At 46.0% G+C, this 26,036-nt stretch overlaps 1 protein-coding gene across 1 annotated transcript in view; it reads right to left on the bottom strand.

The window, feature by feature from the left end:
* Nucleotides 1–681: 681 nt before the first annotated feature.
* LOC144482094 (NACHT, LRR and PYD domains-containing protein 3-like) overlaps nt 682–26,036 on the bottom strand; it is a 33,336-nt gene continuing 7,981 nt past the window's right edge. Inside the window, exons 3-6 of the mRNA XM_078201325.1 lie at nt 17,631–17,801; nt 12,007–12,177; nt 6,257–6,424; nt 682–2,564 (exon numbers count right to left, since the gene is read on the bottom strand). Of these exons, the coding sequence (XP_078057451.1) occupies nt 2,477–2,564; nt 6,257–6,424; nt 12,007–12,177; nt 17,631–17,801 (598 nt within the window). The 3' untranslated portion in view covers nt 682–2,476. The remainder of the gene's footprint in view (nt 2,565–6,256; nt 6,425–12,006; nt 12,178–17,630; nt 17,802–26,036) is intronic.

The raw sequence follows: 26,036 nt of genomic DNA, 5'->3' as shown, positions 1-26,036 counted from the left end.
TGCATAGATCCCTGAAAGTTGGCACCCAGGTTGATAGGGTTGTTAAGGCGTACGGTGTGTTAGCTTTTATTGGTAGAGGGATTGAGTTTCTGAGCCAGGAGCTCATGCTGCAACTGTACAAAACTCTGGTGCGGCCGCACAGTTCTGGTCGCTGCATTATAGGAAGGATGTGGAAGTGTTGGAAAGGGTGCAGAGGAGATTTACCAGGATGTTGCCTGGTATGGTGGGAAAATCGTATGAGGAAAGGCTGAGGGGCTTGAGGTTGTTTTCGTGAGAGAGAAGAAGGTTGAGAGGTGACTTAACAGAGGCATACAAGATGATCAGAGGATTAGATAGGGTGGATAGTGAGAGCCTTTTTCCACGGATGGTGTTGGCTAGCACGAGGGGACATAGCTTTAAATTGAGGGGTGAGAGATATAGGACAGATGTTAGAGGTAGGTTCTTTACTCAGAGAGTAGTAAGGGCGTGAAATGCCCTGCCTGCAGCAGTGGTGGACTCGTCAATGTTGAGAGCTTTCAAGAGGTTATTGGATAAACATATGGATGATATTGGAATAGTGTAGATTAGAGGGGCTTTAGATTGGTACCACTGGTCGGTGCAACATCGAGGGCCGAAGGGCCTGTACTGCGCTGTAATGTTCTATGCTGTCGGTTTCAGAGCAAATGTTATCACTGTTGTCCAACTTAAATCATTTGGTTATGGGGTGCTGAGAATTCATTAACCGCTGTAATGCATGGGTTTGTGATGTGTGCTTCTGTGGGTGTATGGCTGCGTGTTGTGTGTATTTAAGAGAGATTCTGTGTTTCTCTCTGTGTGTCAGTACGTGGGTAAGAGTGTGGAAGTGTCTGGGTTGTGTGTGTTTGTGAGAGTGTGTATCTGTGCCCGAGAGCATGTGTGTGAGTTTGTCAGTGTGTGAATGAGTGTGGGGGTGTCAGTTTGTGTCTGTGTGTATCTGTGTGTGTGTCTGGAGGGATGTGTGTAGGATGCACAGATGTGTGTGTGTGGATGATTGTGTGTCTGTATGTCTGTTTCCATGATTGTGGGTCTGTGTGTTGCTCTGTGTGTCTCTCTGTGTGAGCGTGTGTGTGAGATTGTGCTTGTGATTGTGTGTTTTTATGTGGGAATGTCAGTACCTCTGTGTGATTGAGATTATAAATCAGAAACACATTCCACCTTTGGATTGGAATCACTTTAATCAATCTGTGCATTCTGGATTTTAACAGTTCCAGAAATAATTGCAGTAACATTTACCGTGTGTGTGTGTTGTAGGTTAAGGAATGGTCACCCTGCTTCACCAGAGTCAACACTGAAACTGTCCCAGATAAATATGTGGGAACTTTTGTTGAGGTTGATAATTGGCAGGGTAAACGGGGGGCGAGAATGGAATGAGAGCATTTGGATTCCAATGGAGCTGCTCTCTGTATCACCGAAACCTGTGGAATTGCAAAGCAAGAGCTGCAAAAGGGGAATAGTTTGTTTGGAAATTATTTTCTGTTCGAACACGGACAAAATGTGATTAAAGGTTGTAATTGTGTCTCAAAATGTTTGTATTTCCAATTTTCAAAGAACCAGTCTGTGAGATTGAGACAATTATCTTGGAAACATTAAAAGAACCGTTAGCAAGATCCCCTGTGGAAGATTAAACACTGACAATGTCTGACACAGGAATTACAGAGTGCAGCAGAGTTTACCCACTCCCATTCTGAATGGGATTAGTGTCTGATAACTGCACCAAATGTACACATTACAGTCTGAGATCATCCCCAACTACAATCTCCAGACAATATCTCCCATAGGGAATGAGGGAACAGAGTTCATGTACAGTGTCTGGTGATGAAAGGGTTAATTCACCAGCCGGGGTTCCTGCTGCAAACTCCAATCCCTCTCAATATTGTTCAATATTCACACTGCAGTAACCGGTTCCCAGGTGCAGACATGGGACATACTGAATTTGTCTGAGGCTCACAGAGAGCAGTGCCTGCAGTAGCTGTGAGCCACCAGCAGATGGTGGCATTGTGTCACTTTAATCACCAGATAGTGAAAGAGGTTTTGAGGAGAGGCTGGTGGAGTCTTTAATTCATTCACAGAGACCGAGAGGAAACTCTGACAAGATTGACCAATCTGCCCTCTGCTGGGTACTGTCAGAATCACACACACTGTTCTCTCTCTGGAGAATTATCTCTGCTGCTCCCTTTTGAAAGGAGGTTGAAGACTCTGTTGCTGAGAACACTGACAACACATTGCTGCTTAAACAATGGTTTGCAGCAATCTTTCCTTCAATGTGGAGACTAAAACTACAACAGTTTTCCAGCTGGGAAACCAGGTAAGCAGGGAAATCACTGCCAGGCTGGAGGGGCTGATGGAATAGGGAGGGAGAGGGGCAGGAATGAAGGGTTTGGAAGGAGCTGTCGAAGATCTTCACAATTCAGGATTTCACTGTAACCGGTGGAGCAGCAATGTTTATAGATTGAAATGTTCACACTGTCACTGTCAGTCCCCGTCTTGATCCCCGCAGCGACTCCAGCTGTCTCTTTCCATTTGAACTGAACTGATTCCACTCCAGCCTGAAACAGATTAAAGATGAAACAGGAAATAAACAGATTGAACAACAGAGTAAATAACAGGAGACTGGAGTTAATGGGACAAATCTTCTGGTCTCTGGATCGCCACTGATCTACCTGGGAATTGTCCCAGAGGTATTAACTACTATTGGGGAACTCCCCTGCTGCAGTTAGAGTCAGATACTTGGGACAGATCCACAAAATTTACCTGGATAGTTACTCAGGTAATGTTAGACAGCTCACCACCTGGGCTAATACCTGAATAGCACAACCGAGTCCTCCAATCACTTCCCACTGATCCCCATACTACACCTCCCACAATCTGACTAGACCCACTCATAGGGTCACAGAGGTTTACAGCATGGAAACAGGCCCTTTGGCCCAACTTGTCCATGCCACACTTTTTTTTAAAAACCCTAATCTAATCCCAATTACCCGCATTTGGCCCATATCCCTCTTTACCCATCGTACCCTTGTAACTATCTAACTGCTTTTTAAAAGATAAAATTGTACCCGCCTCTACTACTACCTCTGGCAGCTTGTTCCAGACACTCATCACCCTCTGAGAACAAATTGCCCCTCTGGACCCTTTTGTATCTCTGTCCTCTCAACTTAAACCGATGCCCTCTAGTTTTAGACTCCCCTACCTTTGGGAAAATATCTTGACTATCTAGCTGATCTAAGCCCCTCATTATTTTATAGACCTCTATAAGGTCACCCCTCAGCCGACCAACGCTCCAAGGAAAAAAGTCCCAGTCTATTAGCCTCTCCTTATAACTCAATCCATCAAGTCCCAGTAGCATCCTAGTGAACCTTTTCTGCACTCTTTCTAGTTTAATAATATCCTTTCTATAATAGGGTGACCAGAATTGCACACAGCATTCCAAGTGTGGCCTTACCAATGTCTTGTACAACTTTAACAAGATGTCCCAACTCCTGTATTCAATGTTCTGACCGATGAAACCAAGCATGCCGAATGCCTTCTGTCCACCTGTGACTCCACTTTCAAGGAGCTATAAACATATACCCCTAGATCTTTTTATTCTGCAACTCTCCCCAACGCCCTACCATCAACTGAGTAAGTCCTGCCCTTGCTCAATCTACCAAAATGCATCACCTCGCATTTGTCTAAATTAAACTCCATCTGCCATTCATCAGCCAACTGGCCCAATTGATCAAGATCCCGCTGCAATTGGAGATAACCTTCCTCACTGTCCACCATGCCACCAATCTTGGTGTCATCTGCAAACTTACTAACCATGCCTCCTATATTCTCATCCAAACCATGAATATAAATGACAAATAACAGTGGGCCCAGCACTGATCCCTGAGGCACAACGCTGGTCACAGGCCTCCAGTTTGAAAAACAACTCTCGACAACCACCCTCTGGCTTCTGTCAAGGAGCAAAATTTGTCTCCATTTCGATACCTCACCCTGGAACGCGTGAAATTTAACTTTATGCAACAAACTACCATGCGGTACCTTGTCAAAGGCCTTGCTAAAGTCCATGTAGACAACATCAACTGCACTGCCCTCATCTATCTTCTTGGTTACCCCTTCAAAAAACTCAATCAAATTTGTGAGACATGATTTTCCACTCACAAAGCCATGCTGACTGTCCCTAATCAGTCCTTGCATCTCTAAATGCCTGTGGATCCTGTCCTTCAAAAAACCTTCCAACAATTTACCCACCACAGATGTGAGGCTCACTGGCCTGCAGTTTCCAGACTTTTCCCTGCAGCCCTTTTTAAACAAAGGCACAACATTTGCTACTCTCAATCTTCAGGCAGTTCACCCATGACTACCGATGATTCAAATATCTCAGCTCGGGGACCCACAATTTCCTCCCTAGCCTCCCACAACGTCCTGGGATATACCTCATCAGATCCCGGAGATTTATCTACCTTGATGCGCGTTAAGACTTCCAGCACCTCCTTCTCTGTAATATGTACACTCCTCAAGACATCAATATTTATTTCCCCAAGTTCCCTAACATCCATGCTTTTCTCAACAGCAAATACTGATGAGAAATATTCATTTAGGATCTCACCCATCTCTTGTGGATCCACACATAGATGACCTTGTTGATCCTTAAGAGGCCCTACTCTCTCCCTTGTTACTCTTTTGCCCTTTATGTATTTGTAGAAGCTCTTTGGATTCTCCTTTGCCTTATCTGCCAAAACAATTTCGTGTCCCCTTTTTGCCCTCCTTATTTCTCTCTGAACTCTACTCCTAAACCCCCTATACTCTTCAAGAGATTCACTTGATCCCAGCTGCCAATGCACATCATGTGCCTCATTCTTCTTCTTGACCAGGGCCTCAATATCCCGAGTCATCCAGGGTTCCCGACTTCTGCCAGCCTTGCCCTTCACTCTCAGAGAAATGTGTTTACCCTGAACCCTGGTTAATGCACTTTTGAAAGCCTGCCACTTACCAGACGTCCCTCTTCATTCCCACAGACTCCCCCAATTAACTTTTGAAAGTTCCTGCCTGATACCATCAAAATTGGCCTTGTCCCAGTTTAGAGTATTAACTTTTGGGACAGACCTATCATTCTCCATAGATATCTTAAAACTAATAGAATTATGGTCACTGGTCCCAAAGTGATCCCTCACTCACACTTCTGTCACCTGCCCTTCCTTATTTCGCAAGAGCTGGTCAAGTTTTGGCCCCTCTCTAGTCGGGCCATCCACATACTGAATGAGAAATTCCTCCTGAATACACAACAAATTTCTCTCCATCCAACCCTCTAATACTATGGCTGTCCCAGTTAACGTTGGGAAATTTAAAATCTCCGACTATTACCGCCCTATTTTTCTTGGAGCTATCTGTCATCTCCTTACATATTTGCTCCTCAATTTCCCGCTGACTATTTGGGGGCCTATAGTACAACCCTATCAAAGTAATTTCCCCCTTCTTATTTCTCAGTTCTACCCATATAGACTCAGTGGCCGAACCCTCGGATATATCCTCTCCTCAGCTCCCTGACGAACCATTCATCCAGCGACACACCAACCCATTCACTCCCACAATCAACTAACACTTATGGAGCTCCCCGGGGTCTCTTCCTCGACTCTAGTCTGCTCTGATGGAGCTCCCCGAGGTCACTGTGCTGTAAATGGGGTGTGTGCTGTCTCTTCCCCGACTCTGCTCTGATGGAGCTCCCAGAGGTCACTGTGCTGTAAATAGGGGGTGTGCTCTCTCTCTTCCCTGACTCTACTCTGATGGAGCTCCCCGGGGTCACTGTGCTGTAAATAGGGTGTGTGCTCTCTCTTCCCCGACTCTAGTCTGCTCTGATGGAGCTCCCCGAGGTCACTGCGCTGTAAATGGGGTGTGTGCTGTCTCTTCCCCGACTCTGCTCTGATGGAGCTCCCCGGGGTCACTGTGCTGTAAATAGGGTGTGTGCTGTCTCTTCCCCGACTCTTGTCTGCTCTGATGGAGCTCCCCGGGGTCACTGTGCTGTAAATAGGGTGTGTGCTGTCTCTTCCCCGACTCTTGTCTGCTCTGATGGAGCTCCCGGTGTCGCAGTGCTGAAGATTCTGGGAGAAATATGCAGCACTTTGAGGTTGGGAGAATTTTTAAACATACCGGCAATCTGCTTACCATTGCTGCTGCATGGAAGATTCAGGCCCATTTATATTTTAAATCCATTTATATTTTAATTGTTATACTAAAAATTAACACAAACACTCACCAGATCTCCTCCAGACTCCTGCAGGTCAGTATGAGGCGGCGGAGAGCAGGGACAGATTGATCTGTGAAGGAGTTTAATCCCAGGTTCAGAATCCTCAGTGTCTGGTTTGTACAGAGAGCGGAGGCGAGATCCTCAGCACAAGAATCTGTGAGAGCGGTATTAGCCAGACTGGAGACCAGAGAGAGGAATAACAGGAATCAGGCTCAATCCCCAGTGTTTTAAATAATACTGTTAATAACAATAATAATGTATTGTATCAGACATTCCAAAAACACAACCTGCATTTCTGTAGAATGAGGAAATACTCAATGCTGAAAATGAAATATAAATATAATAAACTGGAAATGCTCAGCAGGTTAGCTAAATATATGTGAAGAGAGAAACAGGGGTAAAGTTTGAGCTTCCATTGGAACTGGGAACGGGCAGTGAATTGACAGGTTTGAAGTGACAGCGGTGGGTGGCTGGGGAAGAAACAAAGAAAGGACAAACTGGAATTACAGGAGTGATTAAATGATAAAAGTGACGATGGGACAGGACCATAATCACAGGATCCCCGTGTCCTTACTCGGAGTGGCTCGGGAGGGACATGGGATGGTCAGTGGTTTGGGAATGCAGTTTGTGGTGAGGTCGAAGAGAATGGCTGTGATTTTACCAGAAGCTCTGAAGTCCCAACATGGGGATTGGAAATGGGTGGTGTGTCCGTGTGGGCAGGATAGGCAGAGTTATGAAGGTGATATTGTCAGAGGCGGACAATTAACGGCTGGCAGGCAGGGGGAGGTGCCCACTGAGGCAGCCCGGGCACGGGGCAGTCCCGGTTCAGGGAATGCTGGCACCACCTCCAAAGCCAGCAGGACTTTCAAACACAGCAGCTCTGGAGGGAGCAGCGAGGGAGCTCTGCTTATTGAATGAAGGACTGAAATGTCAGAAAGCAGAGCAAGGCTTGCACCCCCCCCCCTCCCTGGAGGGGCTCCTCCCGGCTGCTCAGGCTCAGAGGGAGGTCCTGTTCCCTCAGGATGGGAGGAGATTATCCCATCGGTACAAGCCAGTCTGGATGGAGATTGCTGGGAGGTGAGCAGGTTTCAGACACGTGGTTACAGAGTGGAAAAGGATCAATGTCCTGATGTGTTCTGCCACGGTGAGTGCAGCACAGCCTGATATGTGAATAAGGATGAGGAGGAAATTGTGGAAAGAACATCTCCACCCAGACAGTGGCAATGCAAAGGACGTGCAGAATGCCATTGGCTGTCCTGTCTGGAGACAATACACATCTCTGTAACCTGTGCTTAATGCTCCCTTCTCTCACATTATCTGTCTCTTTAAGACCTGGTTGGCTGTAGGGATTCGCATTCTAATCAGTATTCTGGAACTTGATTTTGTGCGTCTGTGTCCCGTTTGAGAGCAGATTTCCACTCCATCTGACGAAGGAGCAGCGCTCTGAAAGCTAATGGTATTTGCGACCAAATAAACCTGTTGGACTTTAACCTGGTGTTAAAACTCTTACAATGCAAATGCAGCAGCATTGACTGTCAGAGACATGTCCGTTAGGCTGACACCAGCATAGGCTCGAGCAGGGGTGACCAACATATTCACTGGGCAAACACACGTCAATGTTTTTCTCACTCAAGCGGCCGGTGAGTAAATTTCAGAATGATAAAGTTTGGCACAGCAGAAATTTCAATTAAAAACTAAACTGAGATATGAAAAGAAACAACTTGCTGAGCACAATAATGAGTAATAATTAAAGATGATTATTAGAGTTTAATTCTCATCAATCACAAATTGTTTCTCTCCCACATTTGCTGCAGATTGGCTCAAAAACCTATCAGCAGCAAACATGGGAAAGAAACGGGATGTGATTGGAGGCGCAGCTCCATGCAGATTCTTCCATTCAAACTGAACTGTGTGACTGAGATTCTGGAAACTCGCTCCGGGGGCCGCATTGAGGGGCTTCGAGGGTCACATTCACCCCTTGGTCCACACGTTGGACAACCCTGGGCTACTGCATGTGTTTGATGGGTGAGTAATAATTTATGTGTTTGGAAAGAGAGCAAACATCATCAGGGAATGAGTGAAGAAGAGTGGAGACATCCAGGTCTTGCCATCCTTACGCCAATGGAAGATGAAGTGCTGGATCAGGAAGGCCTGGGGGCAGAGTGGGTAATTACTGCTGGTGAGATGGGTTGAGTGGGTGGCCGAATGAATGGTCACAGGAGAGCGTCTGGTGAGGACAAAACATAGAGCTTGTTTATCCATCACAGGTCACAGAGAGCAGTCTGAAGGACGTATTCGGATAAGAACAAAATACCTAGGAACAGGAGAAGGCCATTCAGCCCCTCGAGCATACTCCATCACAGCTGGTCTAATTATAGTCTCAACTCTTTTCCCCGTAACCCTTGATTCGCTTCTCAATCCAAAATCATTCTTAACTCAGCCTTGAATATATTCAATGATTCTGCCGCCACTGGTCTCCAGGGAAGAGAATTCCACTGACCAGCCACCATCTAAAAAAATAAATTTCTCCTCATCTCAGTCTTAAGGGACTGACAATTACATTTTAAAATCTGTCCCCTTGTTCTGGTCTCTCTTACAAGAAACAGCCTCTCAGCAACCACCCTGTCTCATCCCCTCAATGCGATCACCTTTTAATCTTCTGAACATTCATCGATATTGCTCCAATCTGCTCAAATTTCCCTCGTAAAATAAACCTCTCCATCCCAGGAATCAGCCGAGTGAACTTTCTCTGAACTGGTTCCAATACAATTCTATCCTTTTTTAAGTAAAGAGCTCAACACTGTACACATTACTCCAGTTGTGGAGCCTCCCTGAGCCTCTCCACATCCCCTTGAAACATCTTTGCATCCTCCTCACAATTCAGATTTTCACCTAGTTTTCCATTATTTGCAAATTTGGAAATATTATATTTGATCCCCACATCCATATCATTCATGTAGATTCTGAATAGCTGAGACCCAAACACTGATCCCTGCCGTACTCCAATAGTTAGAGGCTGTCAACCCAAAAGAACCCCATGTATTCCAACTCCTTGTTTCTGTCCATTAATCAGTTCTCAATCCATGCTGGTATATTCCTCCCAATCCCACGTGCTCCAATTTTATTTAATAACCTCTTGTGTGTGAATCATGCAACTATAGAATCCCTAGTGTAGGAATCGTCATTCGGCCCATCGAGACACACTGACAGAGTAACTTACCACGGTCCGCTCCCCATAAACTCACAAATTTACTAGGGCTAATCCACCTAACCTACATATCTTGGGACATTAAGGGCAATTTTACCATGGCCACTCCATCTACCATCCATATCTTTGGAGTGTGGGAGGAAACCGGAGCACCCAGAGGAAACACACGTAGACACGGGGAGAATGTAGGAACTCCACACAGTCACCCAAGGCTGGAATTGAACCCGGGCCCCTGGCTGGGATGCAACAATGTTAACCACTGTGTCACCGTGCCAGCCTTTCATAAATCCATGTTGGCCCTGTCTAATCCTGCCATTAATTTCGAAGTGTTCTGTTATCACTTCCTTTATTATGGATTATTATAGGATTTCCATACCATCAATGTCAGACTAATAGATCTGCAGTTGCCCAGTTTCCCGTAACCCCACATATTTACTCTGTTAATCCCCCAAACCGACACACCTTGGACACTAACGGGCAATTTAGCATGGCCAATCCACCCAACCTGCACAGTTTTTTTGGACTATGGGAGGAAACAGGAGCAGCCGGAGGAAACCCACACAGACACGGGGAGAACGTGAGAACTCCACAGACAGTCGTCCAAAGCTGGAATGAATCCGGGAATCTGACACTGTGCGGCAGCAGTGCCAACCCCGGTGCCACATCTTCGCTTAATCTAATACAGTCCTTGAATTAGCAACGGCTAGAACACTTCTGCTGCTCTTCTCCAAATGGAAGGAATCTATTTTTGTTGGAAACGCCACACATTTGCACATCACCATGTCTAAAACAGCTGAGAAAACATAGAAACCCTACAGTGCAGAAGGAGGCCATTCGGCCCATCGAGTCTGCACCGACCACAATCCCACCCACATATTTTACCCACTAATCCCTCTAACCTACGCATCCCAGGACTCTAAGGGGCAATTTTTAACCTGGCCAATCAACCTAACCCGCACATCTTTGGACTGTGGGAGGAAACCGGAGCACCCGGAGGAAACCCACGCAGACACGAGGAGAATGTGCAAACTCCACACAGACAGTGACCCGAGCCGGGAATCGAACCCTGGACCCTAGAGCTGTGAAGCAGCAGTGCTAACCACTGCGCTACCGTGCCGCCCTGCGATTGGCACTGGAACGTGCTTCTCCAAGAAATTGCTTGAATACATTCTGTGAACGGATCTTCTATTCAACTTTTGACAATCCGAGCGATTTATACAGTAAATGGAAGAAGCCACAGGAGCATTGACCTACAGAGGGATCTGTGTGTACAAGTCTATAGATCCCTGAAAGTGGCAACACAGGTGGATGAGGTGGTCAAGAAGGCAGACATCATGCTTGTCTTCATCGACCGGGGCATCGAGTATAAAAGTTGTCAAGTTATGTTACAGCTGTATGAAACTTCAGTTCGCCACATTTGAATATTGCTTGCAGTTCCGTTCGCGACACTACCAGAATGATGTGGATGCTTTGGAGAGGGTGCAAGGAAGGTTTACCAGAATGTTGCCTGGTCAAGGACGGTTAAGTTATGAGGAGACGTTGTATGAACACAGATTGTTTTACTACAAAAAGGGAGGCTGAGGGGTGACCTGATGGAGGTGTACACAATTATGAGAAGCATCAATATGGTGGATAGTCAGAGACTTTTCTCCAGGGTGGAATGATCAACTACAAGAGGGCACAGGATGAAGATGAGAGGAGCAAAGTTTGGAGGGAGGTGTGTGGGGTAGGTTTTCACCCAGAGAGTGGTGGGTGCCTGGAAGGCACTGCCAATGGAGGTGGCAGAAGCAGGCACGTTTCCAATGTCCAAGGTGCATCTTGGTAGACACATGAACAAGAGACACACAGAGGAATAGAAACCGCAAATTGGCAGTAAGTTCTGGGTCTGAATAAGCGTTAGGAGGCGCCACAGGCTTGGTGGGCTGAAGGGCCTGTTCCTGTGCTGTGCGGTTCTTTGTTCTTCTTTGTATATGAAGATTAAAATCACCCGTGGTTATTGCAATATGTTTTTACAAGGCCCCATTATTTTTCCTGTGTATTGTGTCAGAGATTGTGACTGTTGTTAGGAGCCTATAAATGATTCCCACAAGTGACCTTTTAACTTTGTTAAATCTTATCTCTATCCAAACTGATTCTGCATCTTGAACTAAGTTCAGCTCTTGCTGCTGTACTGACATCTGTTACTAACAGTGAGACTCCACCACCATGTCCTGTCCTCCATTAACTGTTATCTATTCACTCTCCCCCTTTTCACAGATCAATGGATGCTGTGTCCCGGGACAGCTGTGCACATCTGAAGAGGAGAGAACCTCAGAGGGTGAACCATAACATTATTCCCCCACTCCCTCAACATAAGGATTTGTGGGACTGACATCTCATTGCTCAGGGATCAGAGAGAGAAGCAACAGGAGTCAGAGGAAAAGCAGTTTTCCTTATTCATAACTGACGCCAATAGTATTGGGCAGAGTTTATTATACAAATACCAGTGGTGAAATTACATTGTTGAATATTCAGTTATTATAAACACAATCTCACACAGTCTGCTACTTACTCCAGTTTCTGTATTTTACATTCCGGATTCCTCAGAGCCACAAACAGCAGTTTCACTCCGGAATCTCCCAGTTTATTGCCACCCAGATTCAGATCTATCAGTGAGCGGTTTGTACTGAGAGCAGAGGCCAGGTCCTCAGCACAAGAATCTGTGAGACCATTAAAATTCAGACTGGAGATCAGAGAGAGAAAAATAACAGGAATCAGGATAAATCCACAGTGTTTTTAAGAATAAGAGCATTAACAATAATAATGTACAAAGCGGGACATTCAAGAAACACAACTTCAGTTGATACAGAAGGCATAATTCTATTGATGCTGTAAATCTGAAATATGAATAAAATATGTTGGAGACTCTGATCAGGTCAGGCAATATCTGTGAAGATAGAAACAGATTGAGTTTCAGTTCAATTAGCTAAACATAGAAATTGGAAATAGCAGTGAGTTAAATTGTTTTAAGTGACAGGGAGCTGGGGATGGGCGGGTGACAAGGAAAGAACAAAATGGAAGTGCCGGAGTGATTAAATGACAAAAAGGATGATGGTGAAAGGGAAGAGCACAGGATTCCCATGTCCTTACCCTGAGTCACAGGGAGGGACATGGGATGGTCAGTGGCTCAGGAATGGAGTGTGTGGTGGGGTTGAAGATGATGAGAGAGAAACCTTTTTCATGATGCCAGTGGTACGGGTCTGGAATGTACAGTCTGGAAGTGTGGTGGGGGCAGGCTGATTCGAGGCATCACAGAGGGCAATCGATGAACAATCGAATGAAACAATGTGCAAAGATACGAGGAGAAGGCAGTAGAATGAGACAAATTCCTAATCCTAGTTTGGTGAGCCGGTGCAGACACATTTTGCCTCGTGGTGCTCCACAATAATTCTGTGAAGATAATGGTTGGAAATGTATCGACATTTTAACTGGAAGCTGGTGATTTCAAATTACCCAACAGGGTTAGGTAATTTCGCCAGTGTCCACAAAGGGCCATTGGTATCTCTCTAAGGTAGAATCAGAGAATTGTTTTTTTATATACTTTTCCAATTCAATCAAATCAAATCCAATTCAGAGTCTCAACAAGTTGAGACATTTCCGATCCAGGCTGACAAGACAGGGCAGGCGACCAAACCACCCTGTCCTGGGCCCGATCTACATGAGCCAAGCTGATTGGAGAAGGGGGAGGTTCCTCCTCCAAGACTTGGGCTCATTTGTATCCTAGCAAAAAGGCCGAGATGCCGCTTTTAAAAATTGCTTCATATGAAACATATGAAGCCTCAGCGTAACCTAATGACCTCAACCAAGTGCAGCATCCTCTCCATGCTACACTTGATCTTAGCCAAAAGGCCGAGAAGCGATATTACAGAGCAGAAGGAGACCATTCGGCCCATGCTCTCTGCACTGACTCTCTGAATGAGCAATTTACTAAGTGTCATTCCCCCAAATTCTCCCCGTAACCCTGCACAATCTTCCTTTTCAGATCATAATCCAATTCCCTTTGGAAACTTTCAACTGAACGTGTCTCCACCACACTCCCAGACAGTGAACTCCAGCCCTTAACCACTCGCTGCAGAGGAAGTCCCCGTTCAGGCAATGCTGGCACGGGCAGCACTTTGATAGGCAGCAGCCCTGGAGAGACCAGTGAGGAAGACCTGGTTAAGAACACAGGGCGGGAATGGGAGGAGAAAGGTTAAACTCAATTCAATGATGCACTTGGCAACACTTGGTACTCTTCCCCAAGGCTACGTGAGTTTGGAGCAAATTTCTGTTCTCTCAGGACTGGACAGTATCTGCCACATCAATCCAAGTATATCGGGATGGAGATTACTGGAGAACTGAGTAGGCGTGGGTTATATGGTTGCAGTGAGGCAAAAGGATGAATAACTTGCCAAGTTCTGACAAGGTGGTGAAGCATTTTATAGCATATAATCTGAGGCATATGGGGTCGAATGAGAATGAAAGTGAAATGGTAGAAAGGTCATCCCCACACAGACACAGGCAATGCCCAGAAAGCAGCATCAACTGTCAGAGACATGTCAGCCTCTCTCTGCAGGGTTCTAGTTAGTCAGATAACTCTAGCACTGTGAGAATGGGATGGTCACAGGCAAGAGGCTTTCCCTGTGTAGACATGATGGTCAGTCAGGTTCTCACCAGCATAGGCTTGTGTCTTTGATGGGAGAGTAACAATGGAACTTTATGTGCCTGTAGAAGAGAGCACGAAACATCAGGGAATGAAGTAAAAATGCTGACAGCGTCCAGATCTTGTAATCCTTACACGTAGAATTAGCAGCGCTGGAGCTGGGAGAACAGCAGATAGTGTGGGAAATCGCTGATTGTGATACTGGTTGTGGAGCTGAGAGTGTGTGGTCGACTGGATGGACACAGGAGACTCTCTGGTGCCTGCAACACATAGAACTTGTGTGCCCATCACCGGTCACATGGAACCGGCTGAAGGACGTGTTGGAATGTACATTTTGTTACAAACTATGTCTTGAAGAAATATACTGAATATTGAAGGATATTGAATTCGATGATCAGCCATGAACAAAACGAATGGTGGAGCAGGCTCGAAGGGCCGAATGGCCGACTCCTGCTTCTAGTTTCTATTTTAATCATGTTTCTCTGCAGGTTATGTTGTCGGCACCGTGCTATCTGTAGCCGGTTTCCTTTATTGTTACTGAAGCAGTATAATTGACATCATGTTGATTTTAATCTGAACTAATGCAGTGTTCTGTTGTTTCAGTGTTTTCCCTGGGATGGCAGAGTAGAGCTTGATTGCGGGTGATTGACAGGTTATGTCATGTGACTGAGGGACAGCTATTTTTCACAGAACATTCTAGTTTCAATTCTGCTTTCAGAAGCTGCTTGAAGTGAAGACAAACAGCAGTGCTGTTTCCCTCTCTGAAGTTGGAGTTTTTGCTGTTTAAGTGTTGCTGTGTTGGAAGCTGTCAGAGACTGGGGTTACCTCTCTGCGGTTGGGCTGTTCGCAGGCGACATCCGTCTCTGAAAACAATTGTCTGTTGGCTGTCCAGGAGTGTTAAAAAGCTGGAAATCGGCATCACGTGAGCTTACTTGTTTTTGTGCTAACTAACGTTGGAGAAGGCTGTATGTCTGTGGGTATTGCTTTATATTGGAACAACAGAGATAGCTAGCTGTTAAGAGTTACACTGTGTCATGTTTAAGTCTTGCAATTGGTAAAGGTTATGCTAATTCTTGTTGTTATATTCTAACTGCATTCTTAAATAAACAGTGTTTGATAAAAGCATCCTAGTGGGTCACTTGATTCATACCTGGAGTGAAACACCTCATGCTCATCAATGCCAAAATCAAATGTAAAACCAAGAGTCCAGGCGAAGTTCACAAAACACCTTGGAGTTTCTGGTCTGCATCTTAACAATTGCCTCCATTCACTCTTTACTCTTCCTCACAAATCAAGGGCTGTGTGACTGGGTGACGTGTGTCCCCCTGTAAGCATGTGAAAGGGTCCTCATAGAGTCACCGTCACATTATTCCCCTACACCCAGGGCACAAAAATCAATGTGATTGACATTCCACTGCATTGGGATCAGAGAGAGAGAAATCACAGGAATCAGTGGAAATTCAGGTTCTGGTTCATAACTTCCAACCCCTGGGCCTTTATAGAGTTTTTCAGCACAGAAAGAGGCCCTTCGGCCCATCGTGTCTGTGTCAGCCATCAAGCACCAATCTATTCTAATCCATTTCCACCACTTGCTCCATAGCCTTGTCTGCTGCGGCATTTCAAGTGCTTGTCTGAATGCTTTTTACATGTTGCGAGTGTTCCTGACTCCACCACCCTTTCAGACAGTGAGATCCAGATTCCCACCACCCTCTGGGTGAAATAACTTTTCCACAGAACCATAGAATCCCCATTGTGCAGAAGGTGCCCAATCGCCTCATCGACTCTGCACTGACTGTCCGAAAAAGCCAGGCCCACACAACTGCTTATCACTGGACATTTACCATGGCAAATCCACTGAAACTACATATCTTTGGACACGAAATGATGATTTAGCATGGTCGATCCACCTAACCTACACATCTTTGGACTGTGGGAGGAAACCAGAGTACCTGACGGAAACACGCGCACATGGGGGGAACATGCAAGCTCCACACAGGCAGTCACCCGAGGCCAGAATTAAACAAAGGTCCCTGACGTTGTGAGGCAGCAATGCTAACCACTGTGCCATCTTCAATTTTCCTCTGAAACTCCTGCCCAATGCCTTAAATCTATGCCCCTGGATATTGTCTCCTAAAACAAAGGGGAAAGGCTTATTTCTATAATTTGATACAACTCCACATGATCGTTCCCCCAGCCTTCCCTGTCTGAAAAAAATAACAGGAGCATTGACATACAGATGGATCTGTGCGTACTTGTCCACTGATCCCTGAAAGTGGATAACATAGTCAACAATGCATGCAGCATGCTTGCTTCATTGGCCAGGGAATCGAGTATAAAAGTTGGCAAGTTATATTACAGCTGTATTAAACATTAGTTAGGCCCAATATGGAATATTGCGTGCAGTTCTGATCGCCAGACAACCAGAAGGATGTGGCTGCTTTGGAGAAGGTGCAAAGAAGGTTTACAAGGATGTTGCCTGGTCTGGTTAAGGTATGAAGAGAAGTTGAATAAACTCGGATTGTTTTCACTGGAAAGACGGAGGCTGAGGGGCGACCTGATAGAGGCAGATATATGGTTGATAGTTGGAGTCTTTTCCCCAGGGTGGAAAGATCAAGTGTAAGACAGGACAGTTTGAAGGCAAGAGGGGGAAAGTTTAGAGGAGACGTGCGGGGAAAGTTCTCACATAGAGAGTGGTGGGTGCCTCGAATGCGCAGCCAGTGAAGTTGACGGAAGCAGGCACGTTCCCAATATTCAAGGTTTATTTTGATAGAAACATGAACAGAGGAATAGAAACTGCGTATGAGCAATAAGTACTGGGTCTGAATAAGAATGAGGAGTCGCCGCAGGCTTGGTGGGCCAAAGGGCCTGTTACTGTGCTGCATGGCTCTTTGTTCTTCTTTGTACATGAATGTTAAAATCACCCGTGATTATTGCAGTTTGTTTTTACAAGACCCCATTAATATTCCTGTGTCCTGTGTCGAAGATTCTGAATATTGTTAGGAGCCTATAAATGATTCCCACAAGTGATCTTTTAACTTTGTTAAATCTTATCTCTACCCAAACTGATTCTGCATCTTGATCATTTGAATCAAGTTCACCTCTCGCTACTGTACTGACATCTGTTACTAACAGCGAGACTCCACCACCATGTCCTGTCCTCCATTTACTGTCATCCACTCACTCTCTCCCTTTTCACAAATCAATGGATGCCGTGTCCCGGGAGAGCCAGGCACATCTGAGGAGGAGGACAACCTCAGAGGGTGAACCATAACATTATTCCCCCAAACTCTCAACATAAGGATTTGTGGGACTGACATCCCATTGCTCAGGGATCAGAGAGAGAAGCAACAGGAGTCAGAGTAAAAGCAGTTTTCCTTATTCATAACTGACGCCAATAGTAATGGGCAGTGTTTTTTATACAAATACCAGTGGTGAAATTATATTGTTGAATATTCAGTTATTATAAACACAATCTCTCACAGTCTGCTACTTACTCCAGTTTCTGTATTTTACAGTCCGGATTCCTCAGAGCCACAGACAGCAGTTTCACTCCGGAATCTCCCAGTTTATTTTCATCCAGATTCAGATCGATCAGTGAGCGGTTTGTACTGAGAGAAGAGGCCAGGTCCTCGGCACAAGAATCAGTGAGATTGTTACCATGGAGACTGGAGATCAGAGAGAGAAAAATAACAGAAATCAGGGTAAATCCAGTGTTTGTAAGAATAAGATCATTAACAATAATAATGTACAGCGCGGGACATTCGAGAAACACAACTTCAGTTGATGCAGAAGGCAAAATTTTATTGATGCTGTAAATCTGAAATATGAATAAAATATGCTGGAAACTCTCATCAGGTCAGGCAATATCTGTGAAGATAGGAACAGATTTAGTTTCAGTTCAATTAGCTAAAATTAAAACTTGGGAGTAGCAGTGAATTAAATTGTTTTAAGTGGCAGGGAGCTGGGGATGGGCGGGTGACAAGGAAATAACAAAATGGAAGTGCCGGAGTGATTAAATGACAAAAAGGATGATGGTGAAAGGGAAGAGCACAGGATTCCCATGTCCTTACCCTGAGTCACAGGGAGGGACATGGGATGGTCAGTGGCTCAGGAATGGAGTGTGTGGTGGGGTTGAAAATGATGAGAGAGAAGCCTTTCTCACACTGCCAGTGGTTCGGGTCTGGAATTACAGCCGGGAAGTGTGGTGGAGGTCGGCTGAATCCAAGCAGTCGAAAAGGAATTAGATGATTATTTGAATATAGAATGAGCTAGGATACGAGAAAAACGCTGGAGAATGACTCAAATTCCTAATGCTAATTTGGTGAGCTGGTGCAGACACGATGGGCCAAATGGCCTCATTGTGCACCGTAAGAATTCTGTGAAGACAATGGTTGGAAATGTATCAATATTTCAACTGGAAGTTGGTGATGTTGCAGTGTGGACAGTGTTAGTAGCCACAGTCCTCAATAAAATGTTAATACTGATAGGCAAAGGGATCTGGGTGTACAGGTCCACAGATCACTGAAAGTGGCAATGCAGGTGGAGAAGGTAGTCAAGAAGGCATACGGCATGCTTGCCTTCATCGGCCGGGGCATTGAGTTAAAAAGTTGGCAAATCATGTTGCAGCTTTATAGAACCTTCGTTCAGCCGCACTGAGAATATAGTGTTCAATTCTGGTCACCACACTACCAGAAGGATGTGGAGGCTTTGGAGAGGGTACAGAAAAGATTTACCAGGATGTTGCCTGGTATGGAGGGCATTAGCTATGAGGAGAGGTTGGAGAAACTTGGTTTGTTCTCACTGGAGCGACGGAGGTTGAGGGGAGACCTGATATATGTCTACAAGATTATGAGAGGCATGGACAGAGTGGATAGTCGGAAGCTTTTTCACAGGGTGGAAGAGTCAATTACGAGGGGGCATAGGTTTAAGGTGCGAGGGGCAAGGTTTAAAGGAGATGTACAAGGCAGATTTTTTACACAGAGTAGTGGGCGCCTGGAACTCGTTGCCGGGGGAGGTAGTAGAAGCGGATATGGTGGTGACGTTTAAGGGGCTTCTTGACAAGTACATGAATAGGATGGGAATAGAGGGATATGGTCCCCGGAAGGGGAGGGGGTATTAGTTAAGTCAGGCAGCATGGTCGGTGCAGTCTTGGAGGGCCGAAGGGCCTGTTCCTGTCCTGTAATTTTCTTTGTATTTCTCTCCAATAGAGAGAGACAATTTGTTACATGTTACAATTTGCTTCCGGGATACAACTTAATAAACGTGCGGCAATGGGAGGAGATGGGACTCCATGAACCCCACAGCCGGTAAGAGGACCAAACCCTCAAATTTAGCATCATCCTACATCACACTCTAAACACCAAACCAAATGAACGAACCAACTCCACATATAACCAAACAGGCACATTAATATCTGACATGTTAGGGGAATCCGTCCACTCAGGCAGCACAGGCAGAATCACTGAATTGTTACAGAGCAGGAGGAGGCCATTTGGCCCATTGTGTGTGCACTGACTCTCCGAATGAGCAACTCACTCCGTGTCATCCCCCTACCTTCCCCCAAAACCCTGTGCATTCCAGAGCTTAACCACTGGCTGTAGGGGAAGACCCCATTCAGGCAAAGCTGGCACCAGATTTAAAGGCAGCCAGCAGCACTTTTAAAGGCTCTGATGGGAGCAGTGAGGGAGCCCTGGTTAATGAACAAAGGGCTGAAATGGCAGAAGGCAGATTAAACCCAATTCGCTGACACTTCCCTGGAAATTCTCAAGGCTATTTCGGTTTGGAGGGAGGTTCTGTTCCCTCAGGAGTGGAGGAGGAGTCCTGTAACATCAACCCAAGCAAGTCTGGATAGAAACTGCCGAGGGCCAGAGCAGGCAGCACGTGGCTGCAGTGAGGCAAAAGGATCAATAACCTGATACAGGCTGATATGTGAATAAGGATGAAAGAGAAATTGTGGAAAGAACATCTCCAACCAGACACTGGCAATGTCCAGACAGCAGCATCAATCTTCAGGAACATGTCAGCCTCTCTGTGAAGGGTTCCGGTCAGTCAGAGATGACTGCTACACTGCCGACACTGAGTGACCATCCTGGTGGTCCCATGATGGGCAGTCTGGCAGCATCATAGGCTTGTGTGTGTCTTTGATGGGTGAGTATCAATGGAAATTTTTGTGCTTGTAGAAGAGGGCACACAGCGTCAGAGAAGGAGCCAAGAGTGACAGTGTCTGGATTGAGTCATCCTTCTGTCAATGAAAGATGGAGTGCTGGAGCTGGGAGACCTGGAGGCTGGGTGGGCAATCGCTGATGGTGAGATGGGTTGTGGATCCAGAGAGAGTGAGTGAGTGAATGGATGGGCACAGAAGAGACTCTGCTGCTGAGTCCATAACTTGGAGCTTGTGTGTTCATCATTGGTCACATGGAGCTCTGGGTTAGGAACAGTCAGAAGTTTAACAGCATCAGGTTAAAGTCCAACAGGTTTATTTGGTAGCAAATGCCACTAGCTTTCAGAGCGCTGCCCCTTCGTCAGGTGGAGTGTAGAAATGCTCACAAACAGTGCATACAGAGACACAAACTCAATTTACAGAATAATGATTGGAATGCAGTCTTTACAGATAATCAAGTCTTAAAGGTACAAACAGTGTGAATGGAGGAAGCATTAAGCACAGGTTAAAGAGATGTGTATTGTCTCCAGACAGGACAGCCAGTGAGATTTTGCAAGCCCAGACAAGCTGTGGGAGTTACAGATAGTGTGACATGAACCCAAGATCCCGGTTGAGGCCGTCCTCATGTGTGCGGAACTTGGCTATAAGAACATAAGAAATAGCAGCAGGAGTAGACCATCTCGCCCCTCGAGCCTGCCCCGCCATTCAATAAGATCATGGCTGGTCTGATAGTGGTTTAGTTCCACTTACCCGCCCGCTCTCCATAACCCTTAATTCCCTTATTGATCAGAAATCTATCTACCTGTGACTTAAACATATTTAACGAGGTCGCCTCCACTGCTTCAATGGGCAGAGAATTCCAGAGATTCACTACCCTCCAAGAGAAGAGGTTCCTCCTCAACTCTGTCCTAAACTGACTCCCCCTTATTTTGAGGCTGTGTCCTCTAGTTCTTATTTCCTTTCTAAGTGGAAAGAATCTCTCTGCCCCTACCCTGTCCAGCCCCTTCATTATCTTATATGTCTCTATAAGATCTCCCCTCAGCCTTCTAAACTCCAACAAGTACAGGCCCAATCTACTCAATTCTCATCATAAGCCAACCCCCTCATCTCCGGTATCAACCTGGTGAACCTTCTCTGTACTCCCTCCAAGGCCAATACATCCTTCCGCAAATAAGGGGACCAAAATTGCACACAGTACTCCAGTTGCGGCCTCACCAGTACCTTGTACAATTGCAGCAAGACCTCCCTGCTTTTATACTCCATCCCCCTCGCGATAAAGGCCAACATTCCATTTGCCTTCTTGATCACCTGCTGCACCTGCAAACTGAGTTTGTGCGATTCATGCACAAGGTTCTGTTCTCTCAGTTTCTGCTCAGCGACTCTGCACTGTCGTGTCTTGTGAAGGCCGCCTTGGAGAGCACTTAAGCGAATATCAGAGGCCAAATATCCGTGACCGCTGAAGTGCTCCCCAACAGGAAGAGAACAGTCTTGTGATTGTTGAGCGGTGTTCAGTCATCCGTTGTCGTAGTGTCTGCACGGTTTCCCCAGTGTACCATGCCTCGGGACATTGGTACATTGGGGAAACCAAAGGGGAAACTTTAAACTAGGACTTTAACCTGGTGTTGTTAAACTTCTTACTGTGTTCAGCCCAGTCCAACGCCGGCATCTCCACATTAGGAACAGTCTCCAGGACATGCTGAAATGTGCATTACCCTCTAACATTCTTCACTCTCTCACACAAAACAACAGCTGCGGTGAGCGGGAGACATGCGTGCAGCTGTGAAGATGAGGAGGGTACGTCAGACAATGAACTGTCATATTATTCCCCATGACCTCCACCAGAGCAGATACTGTCTCACACGAGGAGCAAAGCGGTTATAATCTGGCAGCACAGGAGAGCACACACAAACCCGAGCAGCTGATGGAGGCAGGAATAGCTGAGTTCACTCACACTCTCGAGGGGACAGGTCATTGTCAGCTTCAGGGAGATGAAATGTGACTGGAGTCTTTAACAATGCAGCAGATACTGGAGCTGCAGCGTAAGATATTTTAACATCCGGTGGAGTTTCCAAAGGCTGTGTGTATCCATACACAAAGGATGGAGGAGTCAATCCAGGCCAGCAGTGTTACCATATCTCAGGTATGAGCACAAATAGCATCCTCCACAGAGAGATGACCTTCATGGAGAGTCACATCCAGCCTATCACCCACAGGAAATACACATGAACCTGCATGTTCTCACCACCTCCATGAGCTCTGTGGAACACGGGCTGCAGGAGGGGTGGGAAAATGTGGCTGGAGTCACTGTCAGGACTTTCCAGCTGAGCAGGGAGGGTCCAGTTTGCCCTGAATGGATAGAGGAGCGGCTCCCCGCAGCATTTGGGAGCTCCTTTTAGGATGCCCCTGGTGTGGGCAGTGGGTCCTCTTCTGATCCGACTGTGACACCAGCACCCCACGAAGCTATGATGACAGAGACAACTCCAGCATCTGTGCAAAGGACCCGCAGTTGGCCGGATTCTTCCAGGACTCAGGAAATCCGAGGTCAAAGGCCACGGTCATCGAAATTCTCAAAGGAGAGGGGAAAGATGCTGCCTGCAGCTCAGCGGAAAGTGCGGGGATGGGGGTGGTTGTCATGGTGGGGTTGATCCTTGGGTTTCACAGGGTTATACTTTGTTGTTACTGGTCACTTTGTTATAAAACCATAGAACCCCTACAGTGCAGAAAGAGGCCATTCGGCCCATCGAGTCTGCACCGACAACAATCCCACCCAGGCCCTATCCCCATGTATGTATTTTCAGTAAATTCAGAGATGGAGCACCACTAAAAACAATCCCTCACCATATTACTGGGTCTTTAACAGTTCACTGGGAATGGGAGATGGGAAATACAGCACTGAATGAGGTCAATACAATTCCAATGCCTTTGTTTCATGTAGTGACGGCTCCAGGCAAATTATAAAACATTCACAGAAACAGCAACAGTGCTGGAGATGGTGAAGATTTATTACACTGAATGGTTGTGTGAGTTAAGGTTCATGGAAAACATGCCTGTATCACTGAATCTCCGTCCTCCCTGACACATATCCCATGTCCCTGGCCTGTGGACTATGGGGTTCCTCATCATGAAGCATCTGGTCAACATTGTATTGCATCATACTTTGGTCAAAGCTTCTCCACTCTAACTCCAGGTTGTATGGAACACAGCACAACACCAGGACATTTGAGACCCTCGCTGAGTATATTGAATAGTTCCACCAGATCTATCTTTAGAATTCCTCTGGCCTGTGCAATGGTCACACAATTTGTCCTGTCACAGCTGTTTTTTCTCTCTTCTGTGACTGTGTTTGGGTTACACACAGGCACAATTACCCACCCCTACAGTGGGTAGCGCTTGTCTTTATTAATTCTTTCATGGGATGATGGGATCACTGGCAATGCAAACACTTGCAGCCCATCCCCAATTGCCCTTGAGAAGGAGGTGGTGAGCCATCTTCTTAAATTCTGCAGAGCATCTGGTACAACACCACGAGGAAGGGACATCCGGGATTATGATCCCGCATCAGTGGTGGAAAAGCAATATATTCCAAGTCAGAATGGTGTGTGGTTTGGAAAGAAATCTGAAGCTGGTTGATGTTCCATCCTTCTGATCTCCTTGCCCATCTCGGTGATGGAGAGTGCCTGTTTGGATGATGCTGTCTCAGAAACCTTGGTGAGCTGCTACATTCCACCTTGTATGTGGTAAAATACTGCCACTGTGCGTCAGTGGTAGAGACAGTCAATGTTTAGTTTGGTGAATGGCCAGCTGATCCAGTGGGCTCCTTTTCCATGGATGAGCTTCTTCAGTGTTTTTGAAGCTGCAGTCAATCCAGCAAGATGAGCGGATTCCATCACACTGCTGACTTGTGCCTTGGAGATGGTGGGAGAAATTTGGGAGACAGGAGGCGAGTTCCTCATCTCCGAATTCCCAGACTGTGATCTACCCTTGGAGCCATAGTGTTTACAGTTCAGTGTCTGTTCAAGTGCGCCCCCACCACTCAGGATGTTGATGGTCGAGGATTCAGCGATGGTGCTGCCATTCAATGTAAAGGGAATATGGTTAGATTCCCGTCTGTTGGAGATGGTCCTTGCCTGGCATTTGTGTCGTGAAACATTACTTGCCATTTATCAGGTTAAGCCTGAAAGTTCTTCAGACCTTAAGACGCCAGCTCTGTCGAAGAGTCATCCAGACTCGAAGGGTTAGCTGTTCTCTCTCCACAGAAGCCGTCAGACATGCTGAGCCTTTCCAGCATTTTCTGTTTTGTTCAGGTCTTGCTGTTTATGGACATGGACTGCTTCAGTCTCTGAGGAATTGTGAACAGTACTGAGCATTGTGCAATCATTCGTGAGCATCCTCACTTCTGACATTATAATGGAAGGCAGGACATTGATAAAGCAATTGAAGGTGGTTGGGATTTGGACATCACCCTGAGGAATTCCTGCAGTGACGTTCATGAGGCACTGGAAGGATGACATTTTTCTGATGATCAAGAGCAGACTGATGGAGCAGCAATTCATCAGATTGGATTTGCCCTGTTTTTTTCCACATTGTCCAGTAGATCCAGTGTTGTCGCTGTACTGGAACAGCTTGGCTAGGGGATTGGCTAGTTATGGAGCACAATTCTTCAGTGCAATTGCTGGGGTACTGCCAGGCTGACAGAGTTTGCAGTATGCAGTGCCTTCAGTCATTTCTTTACCTCACATGCAGTGAATCAAATTGTCATCTGTAATGTTGGGGACCTCAGGAGGAGGCTGAGATTAATCATTCTACTCAGCACTTCTGGCTGAAGATGCGCTGATGCTCTGGGTTCCCTCATCAGTAATGATGGAATTCTTGTGGCATGTTTATAGAATCATAGAATTCCCACAGTGTAGAAGGAGGCCCTTTGGCCCATCGAGTTTTCACCAATTCTTTGAAAGAATATCATATCCAGGCCCTATCTCTGAAACTCCACATATATGGCTCACTCATCCCCGTAACCTACACACCCTGAGACACCAAGGGACAACTTAGTATAGCCAATCAACTGAACCTGCACATCTTTGGACTGTGGGAGAAAATTGGAGTACCCAGAGGAAACCCACACAGACACTGGGAGAATGTGCAAACTCTACACATAAAGTCACCCAAGGCCGGAATTGAACCCTGGTCCCTGGCGCTGTGAGGCAGCAGTGCTGACCACTGTGCCACCTTGTCGCCTAATGTAACCGGCATGTCCAACATTTTGTGGCATGTCTAACACTATTTATGACTGGATACAGCAGATCTCTGATTTGATCCATTGGTTTTGGTGTGATTGAGCTCGGTCTATCATATGCTGCGTCCGCTCTGTGGTCTGGTGGCCGTGTGCTGGAGCTTCATATCTCATCTTCAGATAAACCCAAGTCTCATTTGGTAGTATATGCAAAGAAAATTAGTCGTAGTAACACAGTACTGGTTGCTGGGGAAAGCCACTGTCAGCTTCCTATAAATGAAAAGGTACAGTTCACCTCTCCTGCCTGTTTCCTGTCACTCAGATAACTTCATATCCAGGCTGCCTTTGCCTCTTGTATTTCATGGTCTCCAGCTTTGCTCCCAAACTTATTTTGTGTCTACTAATAGCGGATAGTGTTTTTAATAACACTAATACTGAGAGCAATGGTATATTTAGTATCATTATTTGTGTTCTTAAAAACAATGTCCATTATTAATAGGGACATCATTC

This window comes from Mustelus asterias (assembly GCF_964213995.1).
Source record: "Mustelus asterias chromosome 26 unlocalized genomic scaffold, sMusAst1.hap1.1 SUPER_26_unloc_12, whole genome shotgun sequence".
Lineage (NCBI taxonomy): Eukaryota > Metazoa > Chordata > Chondrichthyes > Carcharhiniformes > Triakidae > Mustelus > Mustelus asterias.
This window is presented reverse-complemented; position numbering and strand designations above follow the sequence as displayed.